At 46.1% G+C, this 27,228-nt stretch overlaps 1 protein-coding gene across 2 annotated transcripts in view; it reads right to left on the bottom strand.

The window, feature by feature from the left end:
- The window catches only part of WLS (Wnt ligand secretion mediator), a 108,953-nt gene that overhangs the window by 559 nt on the left and 81,166 nt on the right, over positions 1-27,228 (bottom strand). Inside the window, exons 9-12 of one of the 2 annotated variants that reach the window (XM_082266492.1) lie at positions 24,798-24,941; positions 8,678-8,761; positions 8,329-8,482; positions 5,208-5,308 (exon numbers count right to left, since the gene is read on the bottom strand). In XM_082266492.1, coding sequence (XP_082122618.1) covers positions 5,238-5,308; positions 8,329-8,482; positions 8,678-8,761; positions 24,798-24,941 — 453 coding nt within the window. In that variant the 3' untranslated portion in view covers positions 5,208-5,237. The remainder of the gene's footprint in view (positions 1-5,207; positions 5,309-8,328; positions 8,483-8,677; positions 8,762-24,797; positions 24,942-27,228) is intronic. The other variant, XM_082266491.1, reaches the window with a different exon arrangement.

The raw sequence follows: 27,228 nt of genomic DNA, 5'->3' as shown, positions 1-27,228 counted from the left end.
TCTAACAGCGAATGTGGTTGTCATTTTGGGAATGTGCATTCACTCCAAAATCAAAAGGTTAAAATCAACAAATGTTCGTTCAAAGATCTACTAGTCTATGGCCAGCTTTATTAAAGTGCTACTAAACCCAAAACCGTAAAATCAGTCTGTATATGCAGTAAAGCATGCTTGTTCTACTCACTGTCGAATCTAAGGGGTATATCCTCCGCACTTTGTAAAAAGGTGGTTTCATCCCGTCTTCTCTGATCCTCCCCTTCTTCCACTGTCCCAAATCCATCTCCCGATAGTACAGAGCCTTGGAGGAACTCTGAACATGCTTAGTTTGGAGTGTATTGCTAGAGTGTTTTATTTTTTCTTGGGAGAGTGCATGTGATTAGCACAGGGTTAATCAGCACTGTCCAGACAGAGGGTCAGGAGTTCTACTGCCTCATAGGACAGGGGAGAATGATCCTGTGTTCTCTGATCCTTCCCTTCTTCCACAGTCCCCAATTCATCCGCTGATAGCACAGAGCCTTGGAGGAACTCTCATACTTGCCAACTATCCCTTTTTTCCTGGGACAGTCCCTGCAAATAGGAGCCTGTCCCAGGTCATTTACATTGTCCCTGGAAGCGCCTGTTAATCAGGCTGCCCATAAATGTTACACAGAAGTAGTGCAGCTGAATGGGAGAATTATTCCAACTCTGCTACTGTGGCCTTAAAGTGGAGTTCCACCCTAAAATTACACTTCTGCCCATCTTCTTGGTCCGGGTCACCTTGAAAAGAAATGGATAATCACATTTTTTTTTTATTTTTACTTACCTTGGATAAGAAGAAAATATACTCACCTTACTTCCTCCCCTCGGCGGCCACGGCGATTCGTCACTTCCTGGCGTGCAATGATTCCTGGGAGCTGAATGTCATCGCTCCCAGGAATCAATGCGCCTGCACCGGCCCCGACGTCCGTTCCGGTGCGCGCGCGTCATTCCCTTCTAAACAGCTTCTGGGCATGCCCAGAAGCTGTGCAGGGATGACGCACAGGCACCGGAAGTGACGGCGGGGCCGGCGCAGTGCATCGTGGGACCAAAGAAGACGGAAGAGGACACAGAAGAGGATCACGCTGGCTTCAAGCTGCCCACACCTGAGATGGCAGCGCTGGACAACACATTTTCAAGGTAAGTATTTCTTCTTGCAGGTAAGTGCAACCCGGGACAGTTCAGAGTTTAGCCATTGTGGAATGTACTAGCCCTGACTGTCCCGGGGGTATTTTTATGTCATTTTTTTTTTTTTTTTAGGTGGAACTCCGCTTTAAGTTTGAAATTCCCTTTTTAATTCCCTGTAATTCTCTCTATATTGAGTAGACCCTATAATCTGATAAATAGGCGAGAGTGGGCGGAGCTTCAGGGAAGTGGGTGTGGTAAGTAATTGATAGCTGTGCTGCAAAGTGTCCCTGGAAATTTATTTTAAATGTTGGCAACTATGCACTCTGCACATGCTCAGTTTGGTGTGTATTGCTGAGGGTCAGGGGTTCGGTAGCCTCATAGGACAGTCAGAGGAGAATGAAAACTCCTCCTACAAGCTTTAACCAGACACTGATAGAAGTCACAAGACTGCTATATACTGCTGATGAGAAAAGGTATTTAGCAGTTTATATTTACTAAAATAATTGCATTTATATGTTCTGTGTACTGTGGGAGAGCAGATATAGTGAGTGCAAGCTCCTGGGTTTAGTAACAGTATAAGCTTTGACAAAAAAAAAAATTAAAGTCGATGGGTTTCTCTGCAGAGTTGCACCAGGTTTTACACTCTCCAGTAGTGACCGCAGGCTCCTGGGTTTAGTAACACTTTAAAATCAACAAAGGTTTGTTCAAAAATCTACTTGCATTATGGCCAGCCTAATTAAAGATTTAGTCCAACTTTGTGATTGTGTGCAAATTTTACACCCAAAGTTAGGGTGAAACGTGTAGTGGTCACTCTCTCTCCCCCCCCCCCCCCCTTCCCCGAATTATGGCTTTCTTCTATCCAAAACATTTTGTACTCTCTCATATTGGACATGGTTGTGTGAGCAATATGACTACAAAGCCCATTTTCCACTGCAGCAGAGGCACTCGTATATCTCAATGGAGGACAAGAGCTGTAAAATCACTACGCATGGCTGTGTGGTCAATGTCAATGGAGACTACAAGGCCCATTTTCTACCACGGCAGAGGGACCCGTAGATCTCAAACGAGTACGAGTGCTGTGACGTCACCACACTTGTAGTCCATAGATACCACCTCCAGCTCCATTATCAGCTGGTCTGCACCTCCATTCAGTGCTGGGGCTGGGATATCATTTTGTTTGTATGGACACTGCACAGTAGTACAAAAGGGAAAAAAAGTTGCTGGAAAGCCTAACTAGCAATCACAATAAATCAAGTGAATTGATCATATAGTCTACTCAGTCTCAAAAAATCAAAAGTAAATTTGCAGAGTGATACTCATATGGCAAATAGCATATATGTAGAAAAAAAGGGCATATAGAAAAAGATGCCCAAAAGCGCCATAACATGTTGAGTATACCAAAAAATACACCCACAAATGTTCCTAATATAAACATAACATTTTTTGAATCAGGGAACAAGGGTGCTAAAATAAACAATAGACCTTCCACCAAGATACCCAAAAGTAGACCACGTAGTCACTAAAACCACACACATCCCATGCACCAGCTGCAGTCAATCACCAATAGAAAATCCTGTATGCCGGGTGTAATGCTTAGTATCTGCATGTATGGACTCTGCACATTACCGCTTCTCCTGTCCTGTATGCTGGGTGTAATTCTCAGTATCTGCTCTTATTCTGTATATATGGACTCTGCACAGTAGCACTTCTCCTGCCCTGTATGCTGGGTGCAATTCTCAGTATCTGCTCTTATTCTTTATTTATGGACTCTGCACAGTAGCATTTCTCCTGTCCTGTATGCTTGGGTGTGATTCTCACTATCTGTTCCTATTCTCTAGGTGTGGCCCCTGTTGCACTTACCTTGTCCTGTATGGTGGGTGTATGTTTTGGTCCTGGACACAACCTGTCCACCTCCAATTGAAGTGAGAAGCCACTAGGTACTGTTCGACAACCCCCCCCCCCCCCCCCCATTGAAGACCAAATATGCAACATGCAAAATCAAATGCATGGTTTTCATCTGTGCCTTTTCACACCCAAGTGTAGCCTGTAACTCAAAAAAATACATGAGCTTCTTTGAGCTACAAGCTCCAACCCTTTTTGACCCCAATAGAATTCAATAGGAGTGCCTGCGTATTGCAAATTTTTATTTCCCCTGGGAGCTAGCTTTCCATTGGCTAAATATAAAAAAAAAAAAATACATGCTCAAGCCTAAAAAAAAATGCCAGCCACCCAAATTAATTACAAGTCATTTTTAATGTAAAATACTTGTGAAAGGACTTTTGACAGCACAGACATAAACACAGCAAGAGTTTTGGGGACACATATGGACGCCTACAACTGCCTACCCCTAAAGAATAAGTACATCCTAACACTAAAACCCCTGCATCTCTAGATCTCCATGTTCTAATACTAAACATATCTAAACCTGTAAAGAAGAAATCAGTATACAGGCATACCCGGGCAGAGAATCGTTTTTTTTTTTTAACATACCCCCGGGACAGTCAGGGCTACCACATTCCACAATGGCTAGCCTCTGATCTGTCCCGGTTCGCACTTACCTTTTAGAAGAAATACTTACTTAGAAGTTTTCTTCCACAGCGTTTCCATCTCGGTTGTGGGCAGCTGAAGCCGGCGCGGTCCTCTTCTCCGTCTTCTTCCGCGTCTTCGTGTCCCAGAATGCGCTGCACCGGCCCCTCTCTTCACTTCCGGTGCGGCGCCGCATTCCTAAACAGCTTCTGGGCATGCCCAGAAGCTGTTTAGCAGGGGAATGCGGCGTCGCCCGGAAATGACGAGCGGGGCCGGTGCGGCGCATTGATTCCTGGGAGCTATGACGTTCAGCTCCCAGGAATCATAGCGAGACAGGAAGTGACGGGGTGAGCCGCGGCTCCGAGGGAGGAAGCTGTCATAGGTGAGTATTTACGATCGTCAATTACAAGGTGAGTTTTTAAAAAAAAAAAAATCTAACTATCCAATTCCTTTTCAGGTTAGGCTGAACTAGCGGACGGGCACAAAAAAACAATATCGTTTTTGTGCCCGGAACTCCGCTTTAAGTACACAATGGGACCAGAGCATGTATGTAAAACGAAAATGTACTTAAAGTGAAGCAATACCTTTTTTCATTTCCTAGGCAAGCTGGCTGGCCACAAATAGGATATGTTGTAGTCCTGGGTCCCCTCACATCGCTCCCTAAGTTTGGTATCCCTGTCACTTATGGTTTGGGAGTAGTGCCATGTCAGGCTGACCAAGATTTCCCATAGATGCCAATGTTAAAAACTGGGAGTAGTGCCATGCCAAGCTGACCAGGCTGTGTCCATACTCGAGAGTGTACGTAAAGTGAGTGTACTTAAAACGGGGTATGCCTGTACTTACCTTTTTTGAAGCCGATCCAACCAATTCCTACGCTGTGCTGTCAGCCACGGCTTCGCTGTGTAGGCCCTGTAAAGAAGAAATCCTTATACAGACCTTTTTTGAAGCCAATCCGATCCGGTCTCCAGCGGCAGAAGCTCTGCAGAGGACACAGCCAACAACGGAAGCCCCATAGTAAGTCTATAGGTGAGGAAACTTCCCATTCCTTTCACAGCCGTTGTCGGCCGTGTCCTCTGAAGAACTTCCGCCGCTGGAGATCGGGTCCGATTGGCTTCAGGAAAGGTATGTATACTGATTTCTTCTTTACATAGCTAGATAGGTCGGTGTTAGAACGTGGAGATCTATAGATGCAGGGATTTTAGTTTTAGGGTGGACTTATCCTTTAATTTATCCATTGCTATATTAGCAATATTATTCTCCCACATGGAGACTCCCAAAAATTAGAGCTAGGACCACAACTTTACAGAGGAGCTTTGGTGAGGCATTGCAGCTTCCACGTATATTTGCAAATGTGGAACTAAATGTTTTAATCCCAGTGGCTGAACAAAGAGCTTCATGGAAGGATCACCAGGCATTATTTTAATCAAAACAGAAGATTTAGAAAAATTGAAATCAACTTTTAAAATTAATGTTTGAAAGTTCATATGAGATTTTAATGATTGAGTTTAGATGTACTTTAAACTTGAATCTGCTTGACTCACATTCCAGCCGGGTTTGGCGTAGTCTGGTTTTTATCCTTTCATTAGAGCTGTGGGTTGCGGGAGCGCACCTACTGGGGATGCCAGAACTCCCTCCTTAGAGCCTATCACAGACAGACAACATTTAAAAACCTGACAAAGGGACCAAGTCCTCCCGACTCTAAAGTTAAATAGTGCTGTGCACAAGGGCACTGGAACCACTAATGCCCCGTTTCCACTGGGCTTTCTGGTACGGTTCGGTACGGTACGCTATTTATGCCGTTTCCATTATGAATGGTACCCTTATTCCGAACCATACCACTTTTTTGGTACCCTTTCGTTGGGGTACCAAGAACATTAGTACCGTACCAACTGGGTGGAGCTACACTCTGCAGAACTTTGATTGGTTGACAGAGAATTCTCTATCACAGCTTTCCTGCTACACCACGCCTATCATGAAAGGGTACTATTGGCAGTGGAAACGCAATGTGTACCGTACCGAACCGAATCGTACCGTACTGAACCGAACCGTACCGTACCACTCAGTGGAAACGAGGCATAAGTCAACAATTCGGGAATAGCTAATCCCTGTTTTTAAAAAAAGAAAGTTTAAAGTGATGATGAAGTCCATTTTACTTACAGGTAAGCCTATAATAAGGCGTGCCTGTAGGTACTGTGTGTACCGTTTAGGAGAGGTTTACTTGTGTAGCAGCTGGTGATGCCACAGACGCATGCGCTCTGAAGGAATCACATACCAGTGCCTTTCCTTCGGAGTTCTGTGACGTAAACCGCATGCGTGGGAGTGACGTTATCACAGCTCGGCCAAAGGACCGGAGTCCGCGAAACCCAGGAGGAAGACAGGATGAAGATAGAAGCAGTGACAGGACTGAAAGCGCACCACTGGAGGGTTTCTTTTTAAAGTGGTTAAGCCATTTCATAAACCACACACAATTCCCTCTGTTATAAAGCCTTCTATTTTGCAGTGTATGTTTTGTAAAAAAGATGCCTCTTTCTACCTGAATTCACAGCACAGATTGGCGCTCACGTGACTCTTCGAGGCTCCCTCTCCCGATATGACAGCTAGAGCGGGAGGGGCCAAGAATCCCCAACTGACGTCAGTCAGGAGGAGAGGAGGAGAGAGCCAAGAATTCAGCCGGGGAGGAGGGGAGCCTCGAAGAGTCACGTGAGCGCCAATCGGCGTTGTGAATTCAGGTAGAAATAGGCATCTTTTTTCCAAAGGGAAATATAAAGCTGCAGTGTAACAGAGGGGATTGTGTATGGTTTATAAGGGTATTTCAGCAGCAGGAAGGGGGGGGGGACACAGGAGACAGAGAGGTGAGCTGTGGATGATGGAGGCATGTAAGCTGACCACAGTGTCAGGGCTCAGCAGCCATGATACACCATGGTCAGTTTACGGGGGGGGGGGGGGTATAGCCAGGTGTTTCAGGTGATACAAGGGGCCAAATTACACAGCACAAGCACTGTGCTATATAACAACATGTTTTAAAGGAGCAGGTTCCATTTTTTTTTTTTTGTTTGGTTAACAAACCCTTTAAGGTAAGTTTCACATAATGTGCTAGTATGCATACAGTACTAGCACATAATACATTGGGGGAAATATTTATTTAATCCCCTGCAGATTTCATAAGTTTGCCAACTTGCAAAGATATGAAGGGTATAATTGCCAAAGGACAGCCAAGAAACCTTAAGGATTTGGAGAAGATCTGTAAAGAAGAATGGACCAAAATCCCTCCTGAGATGTGTGCAAACCTGGTCACCAACTACAAGAAACGTCTGACCTCTGTGCTTGCCAACAAGGGTTTCTCCACCAAGTACTAAGTCATGTTTGGATTGGGGATGAAATACTAATTTTACTTACTGAACTGCAATTCAATTTATAACATTTGTGTTATGTGTTTTTTCTGGGTTTTTGGTTGATATTCTGTCTCGATTATTTAAAATACACCTATGAGAAAAATTATAGACCCTTCATTTCTTTGTAAGTGGGCAAACTTACAAAATCTGCAGGGGATCAAATCATTTTCTCCACTGTACCATTGCCTTTTTTAATTTATTTTCCAGTTAACTACCGCTTTAAGAAGTGTTAAAGTGCCAAGAAACAAACATAATATACTGCACATACACTGCACACTCCTACGACATTCGTGGCAAAAAAAAAAAAAAAAAAAAAAAAAAAAAAAAAATCGCACTGCATTTCTGCCCGTGATTCCAAATCGTTCGTTGCAAATAAGGCCTTAGACTACATATACATCCCCCCCTCTATTACGTATTAAAGTGTTTGTAACCCCAGCATTTCATATTGTTGATATGTGCCTGCTGTACCATGTACTTGTATGAGAAAGTATCCTGTTCTCTTTGTATTGCGTCCTTTGTGTGAACTTCCTGTCAGTCCCCTTGCTTTTCTAATAAAAACTGACCACACCAAGCAGGAGAACAGACCGTGATCAGTTCTCTAGCTTTTCAGGGAACTCAAGTGTGCTCTCCTCCAATGATCAGACTTGTCCTAACACCCCCTGCACAGCCATTCACTGGAAAGATCAGTGTGCTGCTGGTTCTTCTCCCCCAGCTCTTATGCAGCTGAGAACAGAGGGAAGGTACTCGCTTTTAAAAATGGGGAAAAAAGTATTTTATAGCTTTTTTTTTTTATATATCCATCTATACAAAAATGTTTTGCCTTTTATTTCCATTTTAAACGTAAATGGTTGCTTTACAAGGTGATCGATTACAATCACTTTGAGACCACAGAAAATGACATGAACAGGATCAATGGGTATGTTTCTGTACTTAAAAGGAACAAAAAATAAATAAATAAAAAAAAATTAAAATTAAATATATAAATTATATAAATATATATATAAAAATTAAAAAAAATAAAATAAAATAAAAAACCCTAACAAGGACCAGTAATCTGTTATTTATAACGTTTTTGTGGTTGAATTTGCATATTTAAAATGAGCTTCCGGTGCAAAAAAAAAAAAAAAAAAAAAGGATTTAAGGATTAGGTAGCCATACCCAGAAAACACAACCGCCTGTATGAAAATCTGATGCACTGGGCATGAAATTTTCATTTTTGTTTCAGGAAATCTATGACATCTGAGGTTTTGGCGAGAGGCTCTCTTCTTACCATTCTTTTGGTCATCGCCGTAATTCTTGTGTGATGGCGCGTACAGGAACATAAGGGCGAACACATACAGGTTCCACATGCCGTAGATGCCCGTGAAGAAGGCGCTGTTCAACTCAATAGAGTAGTCACCCCATTTCCAGTTACCTTCTGATACCTACAGACATACAGAAGTAGACAATGGAGGTCAAAACTTGTACTTGGACATATACCTGGCCCCTAAATATTTTAGTCTCCCCTGCTTTGGTTTCAGGACTTCCAAAGGCGCTGACTCAGAAGAGTCAACTAGAAGTCCAAGCGGGCAAATAAATAAGGTTCAAAGTGAACAAACAGAGAGAACTGTTGTGCTGACCTGCGTTGTGATGAAGAACACTGTGGTTAAAGCTGCACAGGCCAGTGTGACGATCATCAGAAATTTGAATCTGAAAATCAAACCCTGCAAGTCAAAAGTAAAAGTCAAAATTAATGGAAGGTGAAAAGAGGAAAATTAAAGTGTAAATCTAGGCAATACCAAAATTTGCTTCATTTTTTTGGCCTTCTGCCTTGTCCCTATAGCAGGAAACTTCCTTCTTGTTAATGTATTTATTGATCTTAAATTCACAGCAATTAGGCTCCTTTCACACTTGTGAGAAGACAAAGTCGTGCGACTTGCATTGCAACTTTGATGTGACTTTGCATTCTCTGAACCAAAGTTGCATCAAAATTCGGACCAAAGTACTGCAGAAACCTTTTATGAAGTTGCAGCGACTACTGTAGTATCAGTAGGAACAGCTCTCATAGAAACACATTGAGTTTCACACGTCCTGCGACTTGGGGTTTCACAAGTCCAATACCACGTCGCACAAGTGTGAAAGGAGCCTCCATGTTACAAGATAACACAATATGGGAAAACGAGGCTCAACTGTGACATACATGAAATGAAGGATTCCATATTTATGGATAAGGCAGTTACCATCCCTATAGAATATATAATTACAGGTATCATATCACAGTAGTATGCAAAGGGGGAATGGGGTTTCTGGGTGAGGAGTGTAGCTTGCATTGTCCTAGAGCAGGGGTCTCCAAACGTTCTACACAAAGGGCCAAATTACTGTCCTTCAGACTTTAAGGGGGCGTGTGGCTAGTGAAAGTAGAAGATGCCCTGGCATTAGTGGGATTAAATAATGCCTCAGGCTTGTTTGTCCGTGATAGTAAGAAATGAAATAGCACCTGTGGCCATTAGGTGGAAGAATAGTGCCCCATCATTGATACTGCTGAAAGGAATAGTGCCCCCTTGTTGGTGTCCGCGAGAGGAATAGTGCCCCCTTGTTGGTGTCCGCGAGAGGAATAGTGCGCCCCTGTTGGTGTCCGCGAGAGGAATAGTGCGCCCCTGTTGGTGTCCGCGGGAGGAATAGTGCCCACCCGTCGGTGTCCGCGGGAGGAATAGTGCCCACCCGTCGGTGTCCGCGGGAGGAATAGTGCCCACCCGTCGGTGTCCGCGGGAGGAATAGTGCCCACCCGTCGGTGTCCGCGGGAGGAATAGTGCCCACCCGTCGGTGTCCGCGGGAGGAATAGTGCCCACCCGTCGGTGTCCGCGGGAGGAATAGTGCCCACCCGTCGGTGTCCGCGGGAGGAATAGTGCCCACCCGTCGGTGTCCGCGGGAGGAATAGTGCCCACCCGTCGGTGTCCGCGGGAGGAATAGTGCCCACCCGTCGGTGTCCGTGGGAGGAATAGTGCCCACCCGTCGGTGTCCGTGGGAGGAAAGGTGAGAGGTAATACTCAAAACTCCAAGGTGGATAGGAACAGAGTTGTGGGTCTCAAGGTGGAAAGCAGTGCTGGACTGGTTCCCCCAGAAGGCTGCCTAGCAGGAGATTACTGTATGAAGGGAATCGATTCCAATGGGTTTTTATCCTAATTGTAAGTGGTAGGTAATAGACTCCATTGGGGTCTAGGGCTGCTACCTTTCTGATAATGACGATGAGGGCATTTCCACAGGGAACTCTTGGGTAACTGGAGATGAGCGCCAAGTGTCCAGAAAAACATCTCGCTTGATGATTATTAAAATTGATTATTGTAGATAAAAGTATACAAATGGAGCCAACGCGTTTCGGGGGAATAGCATCCCCACTTCTTCTGGGCTGTATTTCTTGGAGAATGGTTAAGCTCTGGGAGGGTTAAATATATTCGTTCAGAGGCTTTGCTGCCTCTGCTCCACATTGTCGGCATACTGCAGAGCATCTGATTGAATATGATTAACCCTCTCAGAGCTTAAAGTGGAAGTAAAATTCCATCGATTGTTTGTACCTATAGGTAAGCCTTATCATAGGCTCACCTATAGGTACTGTAATATCTCCTAAATGTGTACCATTTAGAATTTTACTGTAGATGTAGCCAATAATGTCATTCGTCACACAGTCAGAGTTTGCGGATCCGGAAGGACAACAGGTGAAGATGGATGCGGCCTCCAGTGAGGACACCGAGGGCTTCGTTTGCAGGCAAGTTTCACATGATGTGCTAGCATACTAGCACATTATGCCTTTACTTTTGCAGGTCAGAAAAAAGAAAAAAAAAAAAGCAGTGCTTTACTTCCTATTTAACTATCTCCCATGAAGAAAGGAAAGGCAATTCCCCTGATATGCATCGGCTCCACTTGTATACTTTTATCTTCAAAAATGTGCAGAACTAAAAAATTTGTTAGGATTCGCTATTTAAATACTTTCATATAGTTTAACTTGTTTAATTCATTTTCAGAATTTCAAATCTTTTAGTGTCGGGGAACTGGAGAAAGTGCAGAGAAGGGCAACCAAACTGATAAGAGGCATGGAGGAGCTCAGCTATGAGAAAAGATTAGAGGAACTGATAAGAGGCATTGAGGAGCTCAGCTATGAGAAAAGATTAGAGGATCTGAATTTATTCTCTCTTGAGAAGAGGAGATTAAGGGGGATATATGATCACCATGTATAAATACATAAGGGGTCCATATAGTGAACTTGGTGTTGAGTTATTCACTTTAAGCTCAACACAGAGATCAAGGGGGCACTCTTTACGTCTAGAGGAAAACAGATTTCGTCTCCAATTACGGAAAAGTTTCTTCACCATAAGAGCTGTGAAAATGTGGAATAGACTCCCTCCAGAGGTGGTTCTGGCCAGCTCAGTAGATTGCTTTAAAAAAAGGTCTGGATTCTTTCCTCGGTGTACATAATATAAATGGGTACTAAAATTTTTTTTAGGTAAAGTTGATCCAGGCAATATCCGATTGCCTCTCGGGGGATCAGGAAGGAATTTTTTTCCCCTGGATCATGCTTTGCTGGGGTTTTTGTTTTCGCCTTCCTCTGGATCAACTGCGGGTATAGGATTGTATATATGGGATTGTATGGTTGGGTTTTCAATACTTTTTTTTTTTTGGTTGAACCAGATGGACTTTTTTCAACCTGACTATGTAACTGTTTTGGATTCAAATTTTTCAAATTTGGTAGAACTTTAATTAAATTTGACCGAATTCGGGAAATATGAATTGGCATTCGAATTTATTCTATTCACAATTTTCAGAAGATGGTTATATTCTATTTTAATCTATTCTATTGTTATTTTTTAATTCTAATCTAATCGAAATTCAAATTTCGGAAGGCGGTTACATTTTATTTTACTCTAGCCTATTGTTTTTTCTGCTCCATTCTTTTATTCTCTATTCTATTCAAATGTATTCTATTCAAAATTCGAATTGTGGAAGATGGTTATATTTTATCCTATTGAATTCAATTATATTTTTTCTTCTATGCTATTAATTTCTATTATATTATTATACTCTACTCTTTATTTTCTATTCTATTCTTGACTTTGAATTCAATTCAAATTTCGTTTCATTATTTTGAAGCACACGTCTAATCTTCGATAAACAATTTTTAAAAACAATAAGTGAGAAATTTTTCTAGACATTGGGCGCTCCTCTTCATTCACCTAAAGAAACACAGCTGGGAATTATGGCAGGTAGAACTTGCTTTTGGACATATATGCCAGACATAAGAAGCTTGAGTTGATTCGACCATTCTTGAGGTGGAGAACATCCACCAGGCTCCTCCTAAAACTAAAATAAAACCTTGGAGTGGACTATCTTAAAAAAACAACCCCAAAAACATGCCTATCTTACTTAAACTCTTCTGGATCGCCCCATGCATATATACTGCGTTAGGTCGGCCCTCCTGCACGAAATGTTAAACAAGGCAGACCGCCGTTCTGTCAGAGGAGAAGATGGAGATCTTGTGTATCTGCTAAGCAGAAACACAGACTTTTGTCTTCCCCCAGTCAAAGAATCCCCCCCCCCCCACCTACCCACAGGCAGCAAGCCCTCCCAGGGAACACATTGCTTTGAACGCCCCTGATGTTAATTCTTTTCCTGTCAGTGTCAGTACAGTGACAGTGCATATTTTTCGCACTGATCACTGTATTAGTGTCACTGGTCCCCAAAGTATCAAAAGTTAGTGTCCGACTTGTCCGCCAAAATGTCGCAGACCCGCTAGAAATCGCTGAGCGCCATAAAAATTCCATAAAAATATCTCATAGTTTGTAGAGACTATAACTTTTGCACAAACGAATATACGCTTATTAGGATTTTTTTTAACCAAAAATATGTGGCAGAATATATATTGGCCTAAATTGATGAAGAAATTAGATTTTTTGGGGTATGTTTTATAGCAGAAAGTAAAAAAATAGTGTTTTTTTTCAAAATTGTCAGTCTTTTTGTTTCTAGCGCATAAAAAAAAAAAAAAAAAAAACCCTGCAGTGGTGATCAAATACCACCAAAAAAAGCTCTATTTGTGGGGGGAAAAAAAGACAAAAATTTTATTTGGGTACAGCGTTGCACAACAACACAATTGTCAGTTAAAGCAATGCAGTGGAAGCTACACCCCGGTGGACGCTTGGGGATGACAGCCTAGAGCGCCTTATCGAGAGCAGCCCACGTGAGACTGTTCTTACCCCTTTTTGTTATATTGTTCCCTTTTCTTTTTCGGGCGCTGTATCTGCTCTTCTGAGGTGTCTACAACCCCCAATATATGGGAACTGTCGATATAATGGACCGAAGCGGTCCCTGTGGATTTGAACTGTTTTTTCTTTAGGTCACCGTTGTCATCCTGCAGTTAACAGTTTTTGGATTTTTGTTTTTTTTTTTTTATTTTTTATGTTCAATTGTTTTTACATATTTTTCTGGTGGGCACACTAAGGGATGAAGACTCGGCCTCCCGGGTCATAACCAGACTACAGTTGGGCCTTGATGTTTTTGTTGCTGTTGCCCGAGTATGTTTACACTGTGCATTGAGCCTCTGGGACAGTCCCGCCTCATGATACCCGGCGAGTAGCTGGGATGGTTTGGAGCGGAACTGCTCGGGATGCTTCCACATGCCACTGACCATTTGCGATTTCGCTCATGGCTTAGGCTGTGAGCGATCTCGCATGTTTTTTGGGGAAAGCTGGACCCCACAACCAGCCTTGTTTAGATGATTTTCAGGTTTTCGATGGCGTATTTCCAATCGCCCCCCCCCCTTGGAAATGGGGGGGGGGGAGGGCTCCCTCTCCTCGCCCCTTCTTTCTTTCACTGCTTTCTCCTCCCCTCTTTCTCCCCTTCCTCCTCCCCCGGGTTTTCCCATGGTGTCCAGGTCTTGCAGTTTCCGCAGACATAGTCGTGCTTCCCTCAGGTCTGCCTATACAGGGGGGGGGATTCCTAGTGTATTTGGCCGAGTGCAGCTTGCTGAACCACAATGACGAATCAAGCCCCAATTCCCTTTAAGATCCTGACCCATAATGTTCAGGGTCTTAATGCGCCAGTGAAACGAACTAAGGCCTTGCAATACTATTCCAAGCAAGGTTTTGACATCCTTCTCCTACAGGAGACTCATTTTGCCCACTCTTCCTCCCCGAAATTTCTGAGTGCGAAATATCCTACCTGCTACATGTCCAACAGTTCTGATAAGAAGAAAGGGGTGGCCATATGCATAGCAAAAAAGGTCCCATTCATGCCTAAAAGTGTGATACGCGATAAAGAAGGTAGATATGTTATGGTGCATGGCACAATCAATGAACACGAGGTAACGTTGGTCTCCTACTACGCCCCGAATGTGGGTCAACTGGAATTTTTCCGGTCTATGCTCACGGTCATCATGCCGCATGCAGCGGGCCATGTCATCTTTGGGGGAGATAGTAACCTTCCGCTGGACCAAGTCATGGACAAGTCCTCCTCCCTCCGAACTTCCCACCGGCATGTCCCTAGACAGGGAGTCAAATTGGCTCGCCTGCTGCATTCGCATGATTTGGTGGACGTCTGGAGGAATGACCACCCTACCACTAGAGACTTTACGCACTATTCTCATGCCCACAAGACCTACGCCCGCATCGACCACCTGTTCACTATGTCACCGCTCCTCCCGTTTGTCTTGAAGTCTCGGATACTAGTAACCCCCTGGTCGGACCACTCACCTGTAGCTATGACAGTTTCTGACCTCTGGATGAAACCAAAACCCGCTCCCTGGAGACTTAATGCCTCCCTACTCACTGACCCGACTATTTTCAAGGAGGTGGAGGGCGCTATAACCCAATACTTCCTGGACAATACTGCTACTGCCACTTCCTCGGCGATTCGTTGGGCGGCGCACAAGGCCACGATCAGGGGTAAGTTACTTCAGATAGCTTCCAGGAAAAAGAGAGAACGTGCCCAGGATATACACAGGCAGGAGTCGGACCTCCGGGACCTGCTGAGAGAACAGAAACGTAACCCTGACATTGACTTACGACCAAAAATAGACTCCGCCAGGCTGACCCTCAACATGAGTTTGACTACCCGCGCGGAAAAATCTCTCCGGTGGTCGGGCAACCGATACTATACCATGGGCGACAAACCACATACCCTGCTGGCTCGCAAGCTGACCCCACGACCATTCTCCCCTGCTCTCCCAAAATTGAAACTTCGCAATGGCAATAGAACGCAAAACCCGCAGCTGATTGTTAACGAATTTTACGATTTTTACACTAAACTGTACTCCTACCCGGGTCCTCCTCAGGGCTCTCGGTTGGATGAGTTCTTCCGGGACCTCCCCGTACCGCGATTGTCCGTAGAACACGGTAACATAATGGACGGGGAATTTACGGAGTTTGAAGTTTTATTGGCCATAAAAACCATTAACCCTTCCAAAGCCCCGGGCCCAGATGGCTTCTCGGGCCACTATTATAAGAAGTATAGCGACCTTCTAGCCCCTCATCTCTGTTCTTATTTCAATGAGATTAGACGCGGTTCCCCCATCCCTCGGTACGAAAACAATGCCTTTATACACGTCATCCCTAAGCCAGGCAAGGATCACGGCGACTGTTTGAATTATAGACCAATCTCCCTCATCAATTTGGATGTGAAAATTATGACTAAAATTTTGGCCAACCGCCTGAACTCATTTTTAGCACACTACATTCACCCTGACCAAGTAGGATTTGTCCCGACTAGACAGGCATCCGACCAAACTAGACGGGCTATCAACGTTATATCTGCTTTACAGTCTAATTGGGATGGGGAGGGGAGTCGGAAAAATGGATTTTTGTAAAATCTTACCGTAAAATCCTTTTCTCTTAGCTCATCGACAGACGTAGTCCTCGGTGATACACCACCTTCGGGTTATGTTACCTCCGCAGGAGCAGGACTAGACAGGAAATTAAAAAGCTCTGGCCACACCCTAGGGGCAGTCCCAGAGGGTATATCCTCTCTCTCTCTGCCTCAGCAAATCAGTTATGTGAAAAAGCAGTGCTTAGAGAATTTAACCCAACCCAACTCCAAAACAGAGGGGCGGGGACTACGTCTGTCGATGAGCTAAGAGAAAAGGATTTTACGGTAAGATTTTACAAAAATCCATTTTTCTCTAGCGCTCATCGACAGACGTAGTCCTCGGTGATACACCACCTTCGGGACGTCCCAGAGCAGTATCACAACTGAGGGGTGGGAAAATGGAAATCAAATCCCAATCTAGAAGGCCCAACCGGTGCCAACTAGAAGTTTACAATGCTCATCCTTAATGATGAGACTCAACAAAAAAAAATTTTCAAACAGAAAAAAACCCTCGAGGTAGACCACCGGTCTCCTCAAATTGCGGCCTGCAAAACCTTGCGGCCAAATGAGGCATCCGCCGATGCCGTCACATCAATTTTATAGAATTTAGTAAAGGTATGTACCGACGACCAAGTGGCCGCCTTACATACCTGGACCACTGACGCCTGATGGCGAAAGGCCCAGGAAGTACTGAGCGCTCGAGTGGAGTGCGCCCTAACAGGGAACGGAGGACTCTGACCCTTAATAGAATAAGCCTGTACCACCGTTTGTCTAATCCATTTGGCAATGGTCGCGGCAGATGCAGGCAAACCCTTTCTGGGGCCATCCGTGATCACAAAAAGTGAATCCGTCTTACGGAATGATTCCGTAGCTTTCAGGTATACCCTGATTGCCCGAACCACATCCAAGGAATGCAACGCATGTTCCCGATGATGCTTGGGCTGAGGACACAAGGAAGGTAGTACAATATCTTCATTCAGATGAAAATCTGAAACCACCTTAGGAAGAAAAGATGGCTTAGGATGAAGTACTACCTTATCCCTATGAATCACTAGGTATGGGGACTGGCATGATAATGCAGCCAGTTCTGACACCCTGCGAGCAGAAGTAATAGCCACCAAGAAGACCACCTTCTGGGATAAAGTAAGCAAGGGAATCTCCCTGATGTTTTCAAAGGGAGGTTTCTGTAGAACCGACAAAACCAAATTAAGATCCCAGGGCGGTAAGGGCGCGCGGACTGGAGGAGCCAGGTGCCGCACCCCCTGGATGAAATTCCGCACCAAGGATTTGGTAGCTAAAGGTTTCTGAAAGAAGATTGCTAATGCTGAAACTTGACCCTTGATGGTGCTCAAGGCTAGCTTCTGCTCAACCCCTTGTTGCAAAAAGGCCAATATTCGAGACACCGAATAGGTACGTGGAGGAAATCCTAAAGATTCGCACCACGCAATATAAGTCTTCCATGTGTGATAATAGACTTTGCTGGAAGTCGCTTTCCTTGCTTTAATAAGGGTAGGAATGACTGAAGTAGACAAACCTCTGTCCTTCAGTACTTGGGTCTCAATGGCCAGGCCATTAAAACCAGCGACTGTAAAGCACGAAGGTAAATAGGTCCTTGAGACTACAGACACTCCCTGAGACGAAGTTCCCACGGAACGTCTGCGACTAACATGTCCAAGTCGGCCAGGCCGGCTTGAAGAGGCCAGCCTAGAATTTCTAGGACCACTGGCGCTGATTGGATCTGAACCAGGCGTCCCTAGAGCTATCTGGCCCCGACCATCCGAGAAAGTCTGGTCGTTTTCTGTTCCCACACATTTATCAGATACCTGATAGTTATCAGGAAAGGTGATCTTTTCTGGTAGAACCTCAGGGACCGAAGTCACCCGACTAGAGGCTACTTGGCCTATCTGGTCAATCAGATCCGATTCCTGTGAGGTATCGGGACTAATCTTAGGAAAAGGTAAAGGAAAAGATCTATACAGGGAACGGTAACTACCGCTTCCTGTACTTAAATGTTGGAAGGGAAGAATCGCACCGGTAGTAGTGGTTGATGCTCGATCTAATGTCCTGAATACCGGTGAAAACGTCCCCCCACCCTGAAATCGGGTGGGGGCGCACCTTCAGGCTGTGTACTCCTTTACTTCGGGTTTGGCTGGGTTGGTCCTCTGCTTGTCCGACCAGCCCTTCTTAAACCCTCCTGGAGGAGTCTTGCCTTTCCCGGAAGTACCAGCCGGGCGCCCTTTATGGGCGGTAAAGAAAGGTCCTCGCTTGTTGCGAGGTTCCTTAGCTTTTGCAGCCTGTGGCAAAAAAGTACTCTTGCCCCCGGTGGCATCCTTAATGATTTCATCTAGGTTGGCTCCAAATAGACGATTCCCCTGGAAAGGGAGATTGGTCAAAGTCTTTTTGGAACCTAGGTCAGCTGACCAGCATTTTAACCACAGCACACGTCTGAGGATCACTGCTAACTTAGATGCATGCCCTAACAAGGGAGTAGTGTCCAAGGCTGCGTCACAGATAAACCGTAGCCCTTGTATGATCTGTTCTATCAAATCAGATGTCTCCTGGGGAATATCTTTTCCCCTAAGATCTTGGCGTACCATTTTCGCCCATTCTGTAAGTGTCTGGGAAACTAGACCAATAACAATTACTGGTCTAAATGCTGACCCTATCAGAGAAAAGATAGTGCGGGACTCCGCTTCTATCTTTCGATCCACCGGATCCTTAAAGGACGAAGTGTCCTCCACTGGAATAACCGTGGCTTTATTCAGCCTGGAAATAGGCGGATCCACGACTGGTGGTACCGTCCATTTCTTAATGATGGATTCCTCAAACGGATAGCGTCTAGCAATACGCTTGGAAATAGTAAAGGTACGTTTAGAATGCTCCCATTCTCCTTTAATCTGATTTCCAAAACATTTAGGTACAGGAAAAGCCTTCGCCGTCTTGATGGGCTTATTAGTCCCAAAAGGCCTCTCTGTTTCAGTTGCCTCTGCCGGTAAAGCCTCAAGTTTTAAGGTTTCTTGCACTGCCACAACTAGTGCGTCCACCAATGCTTCTTCCTGAATTATAGCAGGAGAAGAAGCGTCCTCCTCACTGTCTGAGGGGGCTTTACCTGGGATAGCAGCCCTTGCAGAGGAACCTGCAACTGCAGTGACCATCTCTGAATCAGAGTCAGAGGTGTCAGATAGTATAGGGGTAGGCGGGGGTCGCTTCCTTGACCCCCGTCCCTGACAGGCCGCCTCCACCCGAGCCACCATAGACTCCAAAATTGCTGTAAATGACTCTATACTCTGTACACCGGCGGGTCCCGAGGCCCCCTCGAGGGAAACAGGTGGGGGAATATGTGTGGCAGGGTCCATAATAACTCCAGTTACTTCCTGGATGATATAATTCAAAGTAAAGAAAAACCTTTTTTTTTTTTTTTGACCCTCAGCGCCACAAAAAAAAACCCCTTAGTGTTACCTGCTAGGGATCCCTATCGATCGAGAGAGAGAGAGATAGACCCCCAGGCTCACCACTTGATGTTCAGAGTTGAACTGCAACAGCTTACAGCGCTGTCTTAGACAAACAGGAAGTCTTTTGGCTGGCTGCCCAGGAAGAAAGGAGGCGGCTCCGCCCCTCTGCACGCCTTCCGGCGCCTCCCCCAAGCTCCACGAGGTGTAGAATCACCTAAAACATGGCCGCCCCCATGCTGGAGACACGAGGCTACGCCAAAATGGCGGCTCGTGCGATCCAGCAAAAAAAATGGCGGCGGCCTGTGCTGACTAGCGGTGTGCTGCAGGCACACAACACTCTCTCTGCATGGGGATATGGCGTGGTTGGCGGTACCGGCCCTGGCGGACCGCATGGCCATTCGGGAGGCCTGCTATTAGCTGGAGATCCGACTTGGAAGGCAGTCTACATGTCCATGGCTTCTGACTGGTAGGTAGCTTATACTTAACCCATAAGATTCCCAGAATGCCACAGATTACATCTTTAAAAACATGTATACAATAGATTGTTAGCTCCCAAACCAAGCCTCCTGGCTTTTTGCACACATAAAATCACACTCAAAGTAGGAGGATTTGTGACATGTTATAGGATAGAAAGAAACTCTTTCTTACCATACAGAGAGGGGCCCGCGTTCACCACAAAACCCGTCAGGGAAAAAGGGGGAACATACTACTCACCATACCGGAACCAGGCGGGCACCAACTCCTGACAGTACCCCTCTCCACCGGGGCGGGAGGGCTGTCGACCGATACGGACGCCGTGACTCATGGTCTTTGGCGTTACAGCGAGACGTTTAACTCGCGGGTTCAGTCCTTTAAATGGGACTTTGTCGCGGCCGACCCAGCGCGGAGCTATGGCCTGCACGCGCTCGTAGGCTGAACTGGGGTGACCACCGGATCTCAACATCCAGCCCGTCGCCCAGTTCAGCTTTCTTGCTTGAAGATCTCACAGGAACACTGGAGAAAAAAAGCTGTCCAAAAATCTTCTTAGAAAAAAATTCTTGCCAGGACCTAAGATCCCAGCAAGGTATCTAGGTCCTTACTCCTAACTAGACAGAAAATAACTGATTTGCTGAGGCAGAGAGAGAGAGGATATACCCTCTGGGACTGCCCCTAGGGTGTGGCCAGAGCTTTTTAATTTCCTGTCTAGTCCTGCTCCTGCGGAGGTAACATAACCCGAAGGTGGTGTATCACCGAGGACTACGTCTGTCGATGAGCGCTAGAGAAAGGTATGTTATTATCCCTCGATTTGCATAAAGCTTTTGATTCTCTGTCCTGGGACTACCTGTGGCACACATTGGAGAGATTTGGGTTCGGGCCCTCTTTCCTCACGCTGATGCGGACTCTATACAGCGAACCAGTGGCAAAATTGTCGATTAAAGGTTATAGCTCAGATTACTTAGAAATCGGCAGGGGCACCCGTCAGGGCTGTCCTTTGTCCCCCCTATTGTTTATCCTGGCCCTAGAACCTTTGGCGATCAAGCTCCGTCTCAACCCAAATATCCAGGGTATTCCCTGCGGAACCAGGGTGCATAAGTGTGCCCTCTTCGCGGACGATATTCTGTTGTACCTGTCTGCCCCGTTGGTTTCGATTCCTAACTTGCTTCAGGACTTGGAGCTGTTCGCTGCGGTCTCAGGTCTGCGGGTGAACCGGTCCAAGTCCCAGGCCCTGAACCTCACTTTGGATGACGTTACTGTGTCGACCCTTCAGAGCGCTTTTCATTTCCGATGGCAGGAGAAATCTCTACCGTATTTAGGCATCTATTTGACATCCTCGATCACTACGCTTTATGCAGCTAACTACCCTCCCCTATACAAAACCCTGGGGGCTGATCTTAACAGATGGGCGACCAGCCCCCCGTCGTGGTTCGGCAGGTTGCACTCGGTCAAAATGAATATTTTGCCATGTTTACTCTATTTATTCCGTACTTTGACAATATCCATCAATATACCAGACGTCAAAGCATTCCAGAACAAGGTTGTACAGTTTATATGGGGGGATAAGAGGCCTAGGGTAAATAGACGCACCCTGTATACACCTAAATTGAGGGGGGGTTTGGGTGTCCCTGATTTTCTCAAATATTACTACGCTGCACAGCTCACTCATTTAATAAAATTTCACTCCAGAGAACCCCGCCCGATTTGGATGCAGCTGGAGGCCAGTCATGTATCTGCTCATTCTATTGAACATCTACTGTGGCTACTGCCAAAGAACCGCCCCGCAATCCTTTGTCCCACCCTGTCCCTGTCTCTGGGAATATGGGATCGACTGGCGAAACGACATGGTTTCAGATCTCCTCATGCCCCACTGGCGCCCTTACTGGGTAACCCGCGATTTCCCCCGGGCCTCTGTTTCCTAGCTTTCGCTTGATGGACCAACAAGGGTCTACTTCGCCTAGCCGACTTATGTGATAGTAGGGGTGTTCTCTCCAGATCTGTATTGAAGGACAAATATTCTCTTCCAGAAGGGGAGATGTACCGCTACACTCAAATCTCCCATTATGTTTCCTCCCTAAAGAGTGTTGGCGATATAGCTACCTCAACTCCAATGGAGTACCTTTGTACCAATATAGATAGACAGAAGGGATTTATCTCTTCAATATATACAGTGTTACAGGATGATGATGTTAAACTGCCATACATGGTTCGATGGGAGGCAGACCTGGGGGAGGAGATGGACAGGGCCGAATGGAACCAGCTAGCGTTACTGAACTCAAAGTCACTAATCAGACCTGGGGGAGGAGATGGACAGGGCCGAATGGAACCAGCTAGCGTTACTGAACTCAAAGTCACTAATCAATACCTCTTTGATAGAGGCCAATTATAAGGTACTTCTGAGGTGGTACATGGTCCCTGTCAGGCTGGCAGCGGCGATCAGAGAGGCCTCCCCTTTGTGCTTCCGGAGCTGCGGACAGCCTGGCACGGTCATGCATATTTGGTGGACCTGCCCCAAGGTCCGTAGATTTTGGATCCGAGTATACAATTTCATATATTCACTCACTGGCGTTAACCTGCCTAAATCCCCTACCCAGGCGTTGCTGGGTAAGCCAATAACTATGGCTCCAAAACACACTAAACGTCTGGTCGCTCTCGTCTTTACGGCAGCCAAGATTGCCATAGCTCGCTCATGGCGATCCCCGGTAATATTATTTGAACTTCTAAAGGCTAAATTGACATGGATAATGGTGAACGAGCGAATGGTGGCGATCCTCCAGGACAAATTGCCTCTATTCCAGAAAACCTGGGACCCCTGGATGCGATATCTAGCGGGACCTCAGTAGTAAGTGAGGTTCTCCTGGGGAGCTCCCCTGGGAGCGCCTCCCCATGGCTATTCGGTTTCCTTGTGGCGGACCTGGACACCACCCTCCCCTTGCCCCCGTACCTTACTCCTTCTCTACCCCCTACCCCTTATTTTCCTTCCCAGACTTTCTTATTCTCTCTCTCTGTTTTTCCTTTTTCCTTCCTGAACCTCTGTTGACCCTTATTTTTTAAAGACGCGGCCCCCTTGGGACCCCGGTGGGTTTGTCAGTGCCGCATAGAGCGACCTTACTAGGCACAATAGTTCTCTTATCTGGTATATTACTGCGGCTACAGAGCTCCCCTGAGGCCGGAGGTTGGTGTTCGGCTGGGATCTGGACGACCGCCCCCCTCCATTCGGCGCAGTGTGTTCCCCTGCGGGGCGCTGGGAGGGGGCGGATCCGGGCCTAGCCCGGACCGACCGGCCGGGGACGTGGCAAACAATGTATCACTTGGAAGTATTGTATGCTATTATGTATCCCTTTGGGGACTGTGTCACTCGTTGTGTTTTAAGTTGTACCCATGTACTCTACAACGGACGTTCTCTGAACTGTTTTATTGTGTACCCTTTCCCTTTCCATTTAAAACAATAAAAATCTATTGAAATTTAAAGCAATGCAGTGCTGTATTGCAAAAAATGGCCTGGTCATGAAGGGGGGTAAACCTTCTGGGGCTGAAGAGGTTAATAATGTAATTTTACACCACAGCTACAGACAAGACTTTAAGTGATTGTTAAGCCACTTTGTAAACGACAATTCTCTCCATTAGAGAGCATCCAATCCTGCAGTTTATGTGCTTTGGAAAAAAGCTGCCCATTTCTACCTGACTTTAGAGCGCCGCTTGGCGCTCACGTGACTCCTCGCTGCTCCCTCGCCCGATCGGACAGCTAGAATGGGAGGGGCCGAGAATACCTCGCTGATGTCGAGACGTCACCCGAGGAGGAGCGAGTCGAGACGTCACCCGAGGAGGAGCGAGTCGAGACGTCACCCGAGGAGGAGCGAGTCGAGACGTCACCCGAGGAGGAGAGAGTCGAGACGTCACCCGAGGAGGAGAGAGTCGAGACGTCACCCGAGGAGGAGAGAGTCGAGACGTCACCCGAGGAGGAGAGAGTCGAGACGTCACCCGAGGAGGAGCGAGTCGAGACGTCACCCGAGGAGGAGCGAGTCGAGACGTCACCCGAGGAGGAGAGAGTCGAGACGTCACCCGAGGAGGAGAGAGTCGAGACGTCAACCGAGGAGGAGAGAGTCGAGACGTCAACCGAGGAGGAGAGAGTCGAGACGTCAACCGAGGAGGAGAGAGTCGAGACGTCAACCGAGGAGGAGAGAGTCGAGACGTCACCCGAGGAGGAGAGAGTCGAGACGTCACCCGAGGAGGAGAGAGTCGAGACGTCACCCGAGGAGGAGAGAGTCGAGACGTCACCCGAGGAGGAGAGAGTCGAGACGTCACCCGAGGAGGAGAGAGTCGAGACGTCACCCGAGGAGGAGAGAGTCGAGACGTCACCCGAGGAGGAGAGAGTCGAGACGTCACCCGAGGAGGAGAGAGTCGAGACGTCACCCGAGGAGGAGAGAGTCGAGACGTCACCCGAGGAGGAGAGAGTCGAGACGTCACCCGAGGAGGAGAGAGTCGAGACGTCACCCGAGGAGGAGAGAGTGGAGACATCACCCGAGGAGGAGGTGGAGCAGCGAGGAGCCACGTGAGCGCCAAGCAGCGCTATGAAATCAGGTAGTAATGGGCATATTTTTTACAAAGAACAGACACTGCAGCATAGGACACTTTCTAACAGAGAATGTGTGTGTTATCTACAGTTATTTCAGAAGCAGGGAGGGGGGGGGGGGCGGTCACTGATAAGAGCTGACAGGCAGGGAGGGAAGGGGTGGAGAGAAGGACAGAGGAGAGCGGATGATGGAGGCATGTAAACTGACCACGGTCTATCATAGCTGCAGGGCTCAGCAGCCATGATAGACCATGGTCAGTTTACAGGGGGAGGGTAGAACCAGGATCAGCCAGGTATTTCAGGTGATACCGGGGGCCAAATTATTCAGCACAAGCACTATGTATAAAATGCTTTAAAGTATTTTTTTTTATAGGGATACAAACACTTTAAAAAGAAAACCAATCAATTACCCACCTCGTAGTGTAGGCGGCGGGCTTTACTCATCGCTGGCAAACTGCTCTGCTTTCCGCCAATGTTGCGAAAAACCTGGTAGACCATGAAACACAAGAACAAGAAATAAAGGCAAGCACAGATTCCAGCAACAATGATGAAAGCCATCTGAAGAGGCCAATTAAGGAAAACCTTCGCTGAATGACAAAGTTGTGCGTTCCACATACAGATGTCTGAGCACATCACAAACCACAACACTCCGGGCAACTAAAAACCCTTTAAAGTTTGAAGAATGAGATGACCCCAGAAGACGGGAGGAGGGGGGGGGACATCTGGAAACATTTGTACGTAACAAAAAGGAGAACAAAAACATGCTTCGAGCAATGGTAAATATTTAAACACGCGTTATATTAGGAGTTGCTATGAACATTGCTGGATATTAATCTAGGAGCTTCCATATTTAAAAGGCACTTAAATTCCTACGCTGCATTTTCTCTGCAGGCGTTTATAAACCATTTCACATAAATCGCCCATTTAAATGGGATCACCACCAAAAAGGGGAAGTTACGCTCTTCTTGCTCACCCCTATTCCTTTACATTTGGCACTTTATTTATTTTTTTGGTCTAATCCCTACAGCGATCTGAGTGGAAGCTTGACCCCATCTTTCACCCGCAGCCTCTTGGGACACATCACAAGCCCCAGGAGACTGCAGGACCATTCACAGGGCGCAGAGTGACTTGCACATGCAAAGGAGGCAGCTGGCTGTGAAGCCGCAAGGAGTCACAGACACAGGCAGCTGTCCACAGTTAGGCTGCCAATACCTGGACCCAAAGACCAGCAAAGAGTCGGGTCAGGTGAGGAAATCGCTGGATCCTGGGATCCTGCGTATTCTCCTTTGCTTTGCAGAAAGAAGTCAGTTGTTAAGAGAACTAAAAAGCTCAAGCTGAAATTTGCAAACATTGAAATCAGTCATAGAAACAACTTATCAAAATGGCCAAGTCCAAGGTTTCAATTAGACAAACTAAACCTCAAAGCAGGTAGTGTCTGGTGATGTAGATCGAAAAAAGAAATATGTGGACATCCCCCCAAACTAAGTTTAGGTGTTTTCAGTAAAGGGTACTGTTAATGTTACAGCATACAAAGGCATTTTGGACAATTGAGCTTTTCCAACCTTCTGGCAAGTTTGGGGAAGCCCCTTTTCTGTTCCGCCATGACTGTGTCCCTATATGCAAACCCAGCTCCATAAAGGTTTGATGAGGTTGATGTGGAGGAACTCAATTGTCCTACACAGAGCCCTAACCACAACCCTACTGAATACGTTTGGCATACCTCCCAACTTTCTGAGATGGGAATGAGGGGCACCTATTAGCAAAAGTACGTAGGCATAGGACACACCTCCTGTCAAGCCTCCTTAACCACTTAAGCCCCGGAAGATTTTACCCCCTTCCTGACCAGGGTTTTTTTTGCGATTTTTTACTGCGTGATTTTAACGGACAATTGCGTGGTGGTGCGACGCTGTACCTAAACGAATTTGACGTCCTTTTTTCCCCACAAACAGAGCTTTATTTTGGTGGTATTTGATCACCTGTGTGATTTTTACTTTGTGCGCTATAAACAAAAAAAAGAGCATAAATTTGGCAAAAATAACAATATTTTTCACATTTTTTATATGAAATTCCCCAAAAAAAAATGTAGAAATCAAATTTTTTTAACATTTTTGGCCAATTTGTTTTCTGCTACATATGTTTGGAAAAAAAAAAAATTGCAAAAAGCGTATTTTGATTGGTTTGCGCAAAAGTTATTGCGTTTACTAACTAAGGGAAAGATTTCTGTCATTTTTGGTGTTCTTTTTTTTAAACGAGTAATGGCGGCGATCTGCGATTTTTTTTGCGGTACTGCGACATTGCGGCAGACAGATCGGACCCTTGACTGCAATTTTTGACACTTTTGGGGTTACCAGTGACATTACTGCAGTAATCAGTGCTATACATATGCACTGTTACTGCAAAATGACACTGGCAGGGAAGGGGTTAACTTTATTGGGGAAGGAGGGGTTAAGTGTGCCCCTAGGGGCATGCTTTTTACTGTGATTGGACATGGCTACTAGTGTAGGAACAGTGATCAACGGTCCTACATAGTAGAACCGTATGATCACCATTCCTACACAGGGGAGAATGACAGACGGCTTTGTTTACATTAGCCGCCTGCCTTTCTCCCTCTCCACCGACGATCGCCGAGTGACCGGCGGACATCGGGTCCGCCAGTCACACTCAGGGACTTCCTAGGGAACGAGCCGTGGCGGGCGCGCGCTCGCCCGCTACTGGTTAACAAGGAAGTGACAGGTTAGTGACGTATATATACACGTCACTTTGCCTGGCCGGGGCTGACCGCCGCCGTATATAGTCGTGCGGCGGACGGCAACCGGTTAAAGGAGAAATGTACAAAAAAACATTA

The sequence above is a fragment of the Pelophylax lessonae genome, assembly GCF_965119305.1.
Source record: "Pelophylax lessonae genome assembly, chromosome: 8".
NCBI lineage: Eukaryota > Metazoa > Chordata > Amphibia > Anura > Ranidae > Pelophylax > Pelophylax lessonae.
This window is presented reverse-complemented; position numbering and strand designations above follow the sequence as displayed.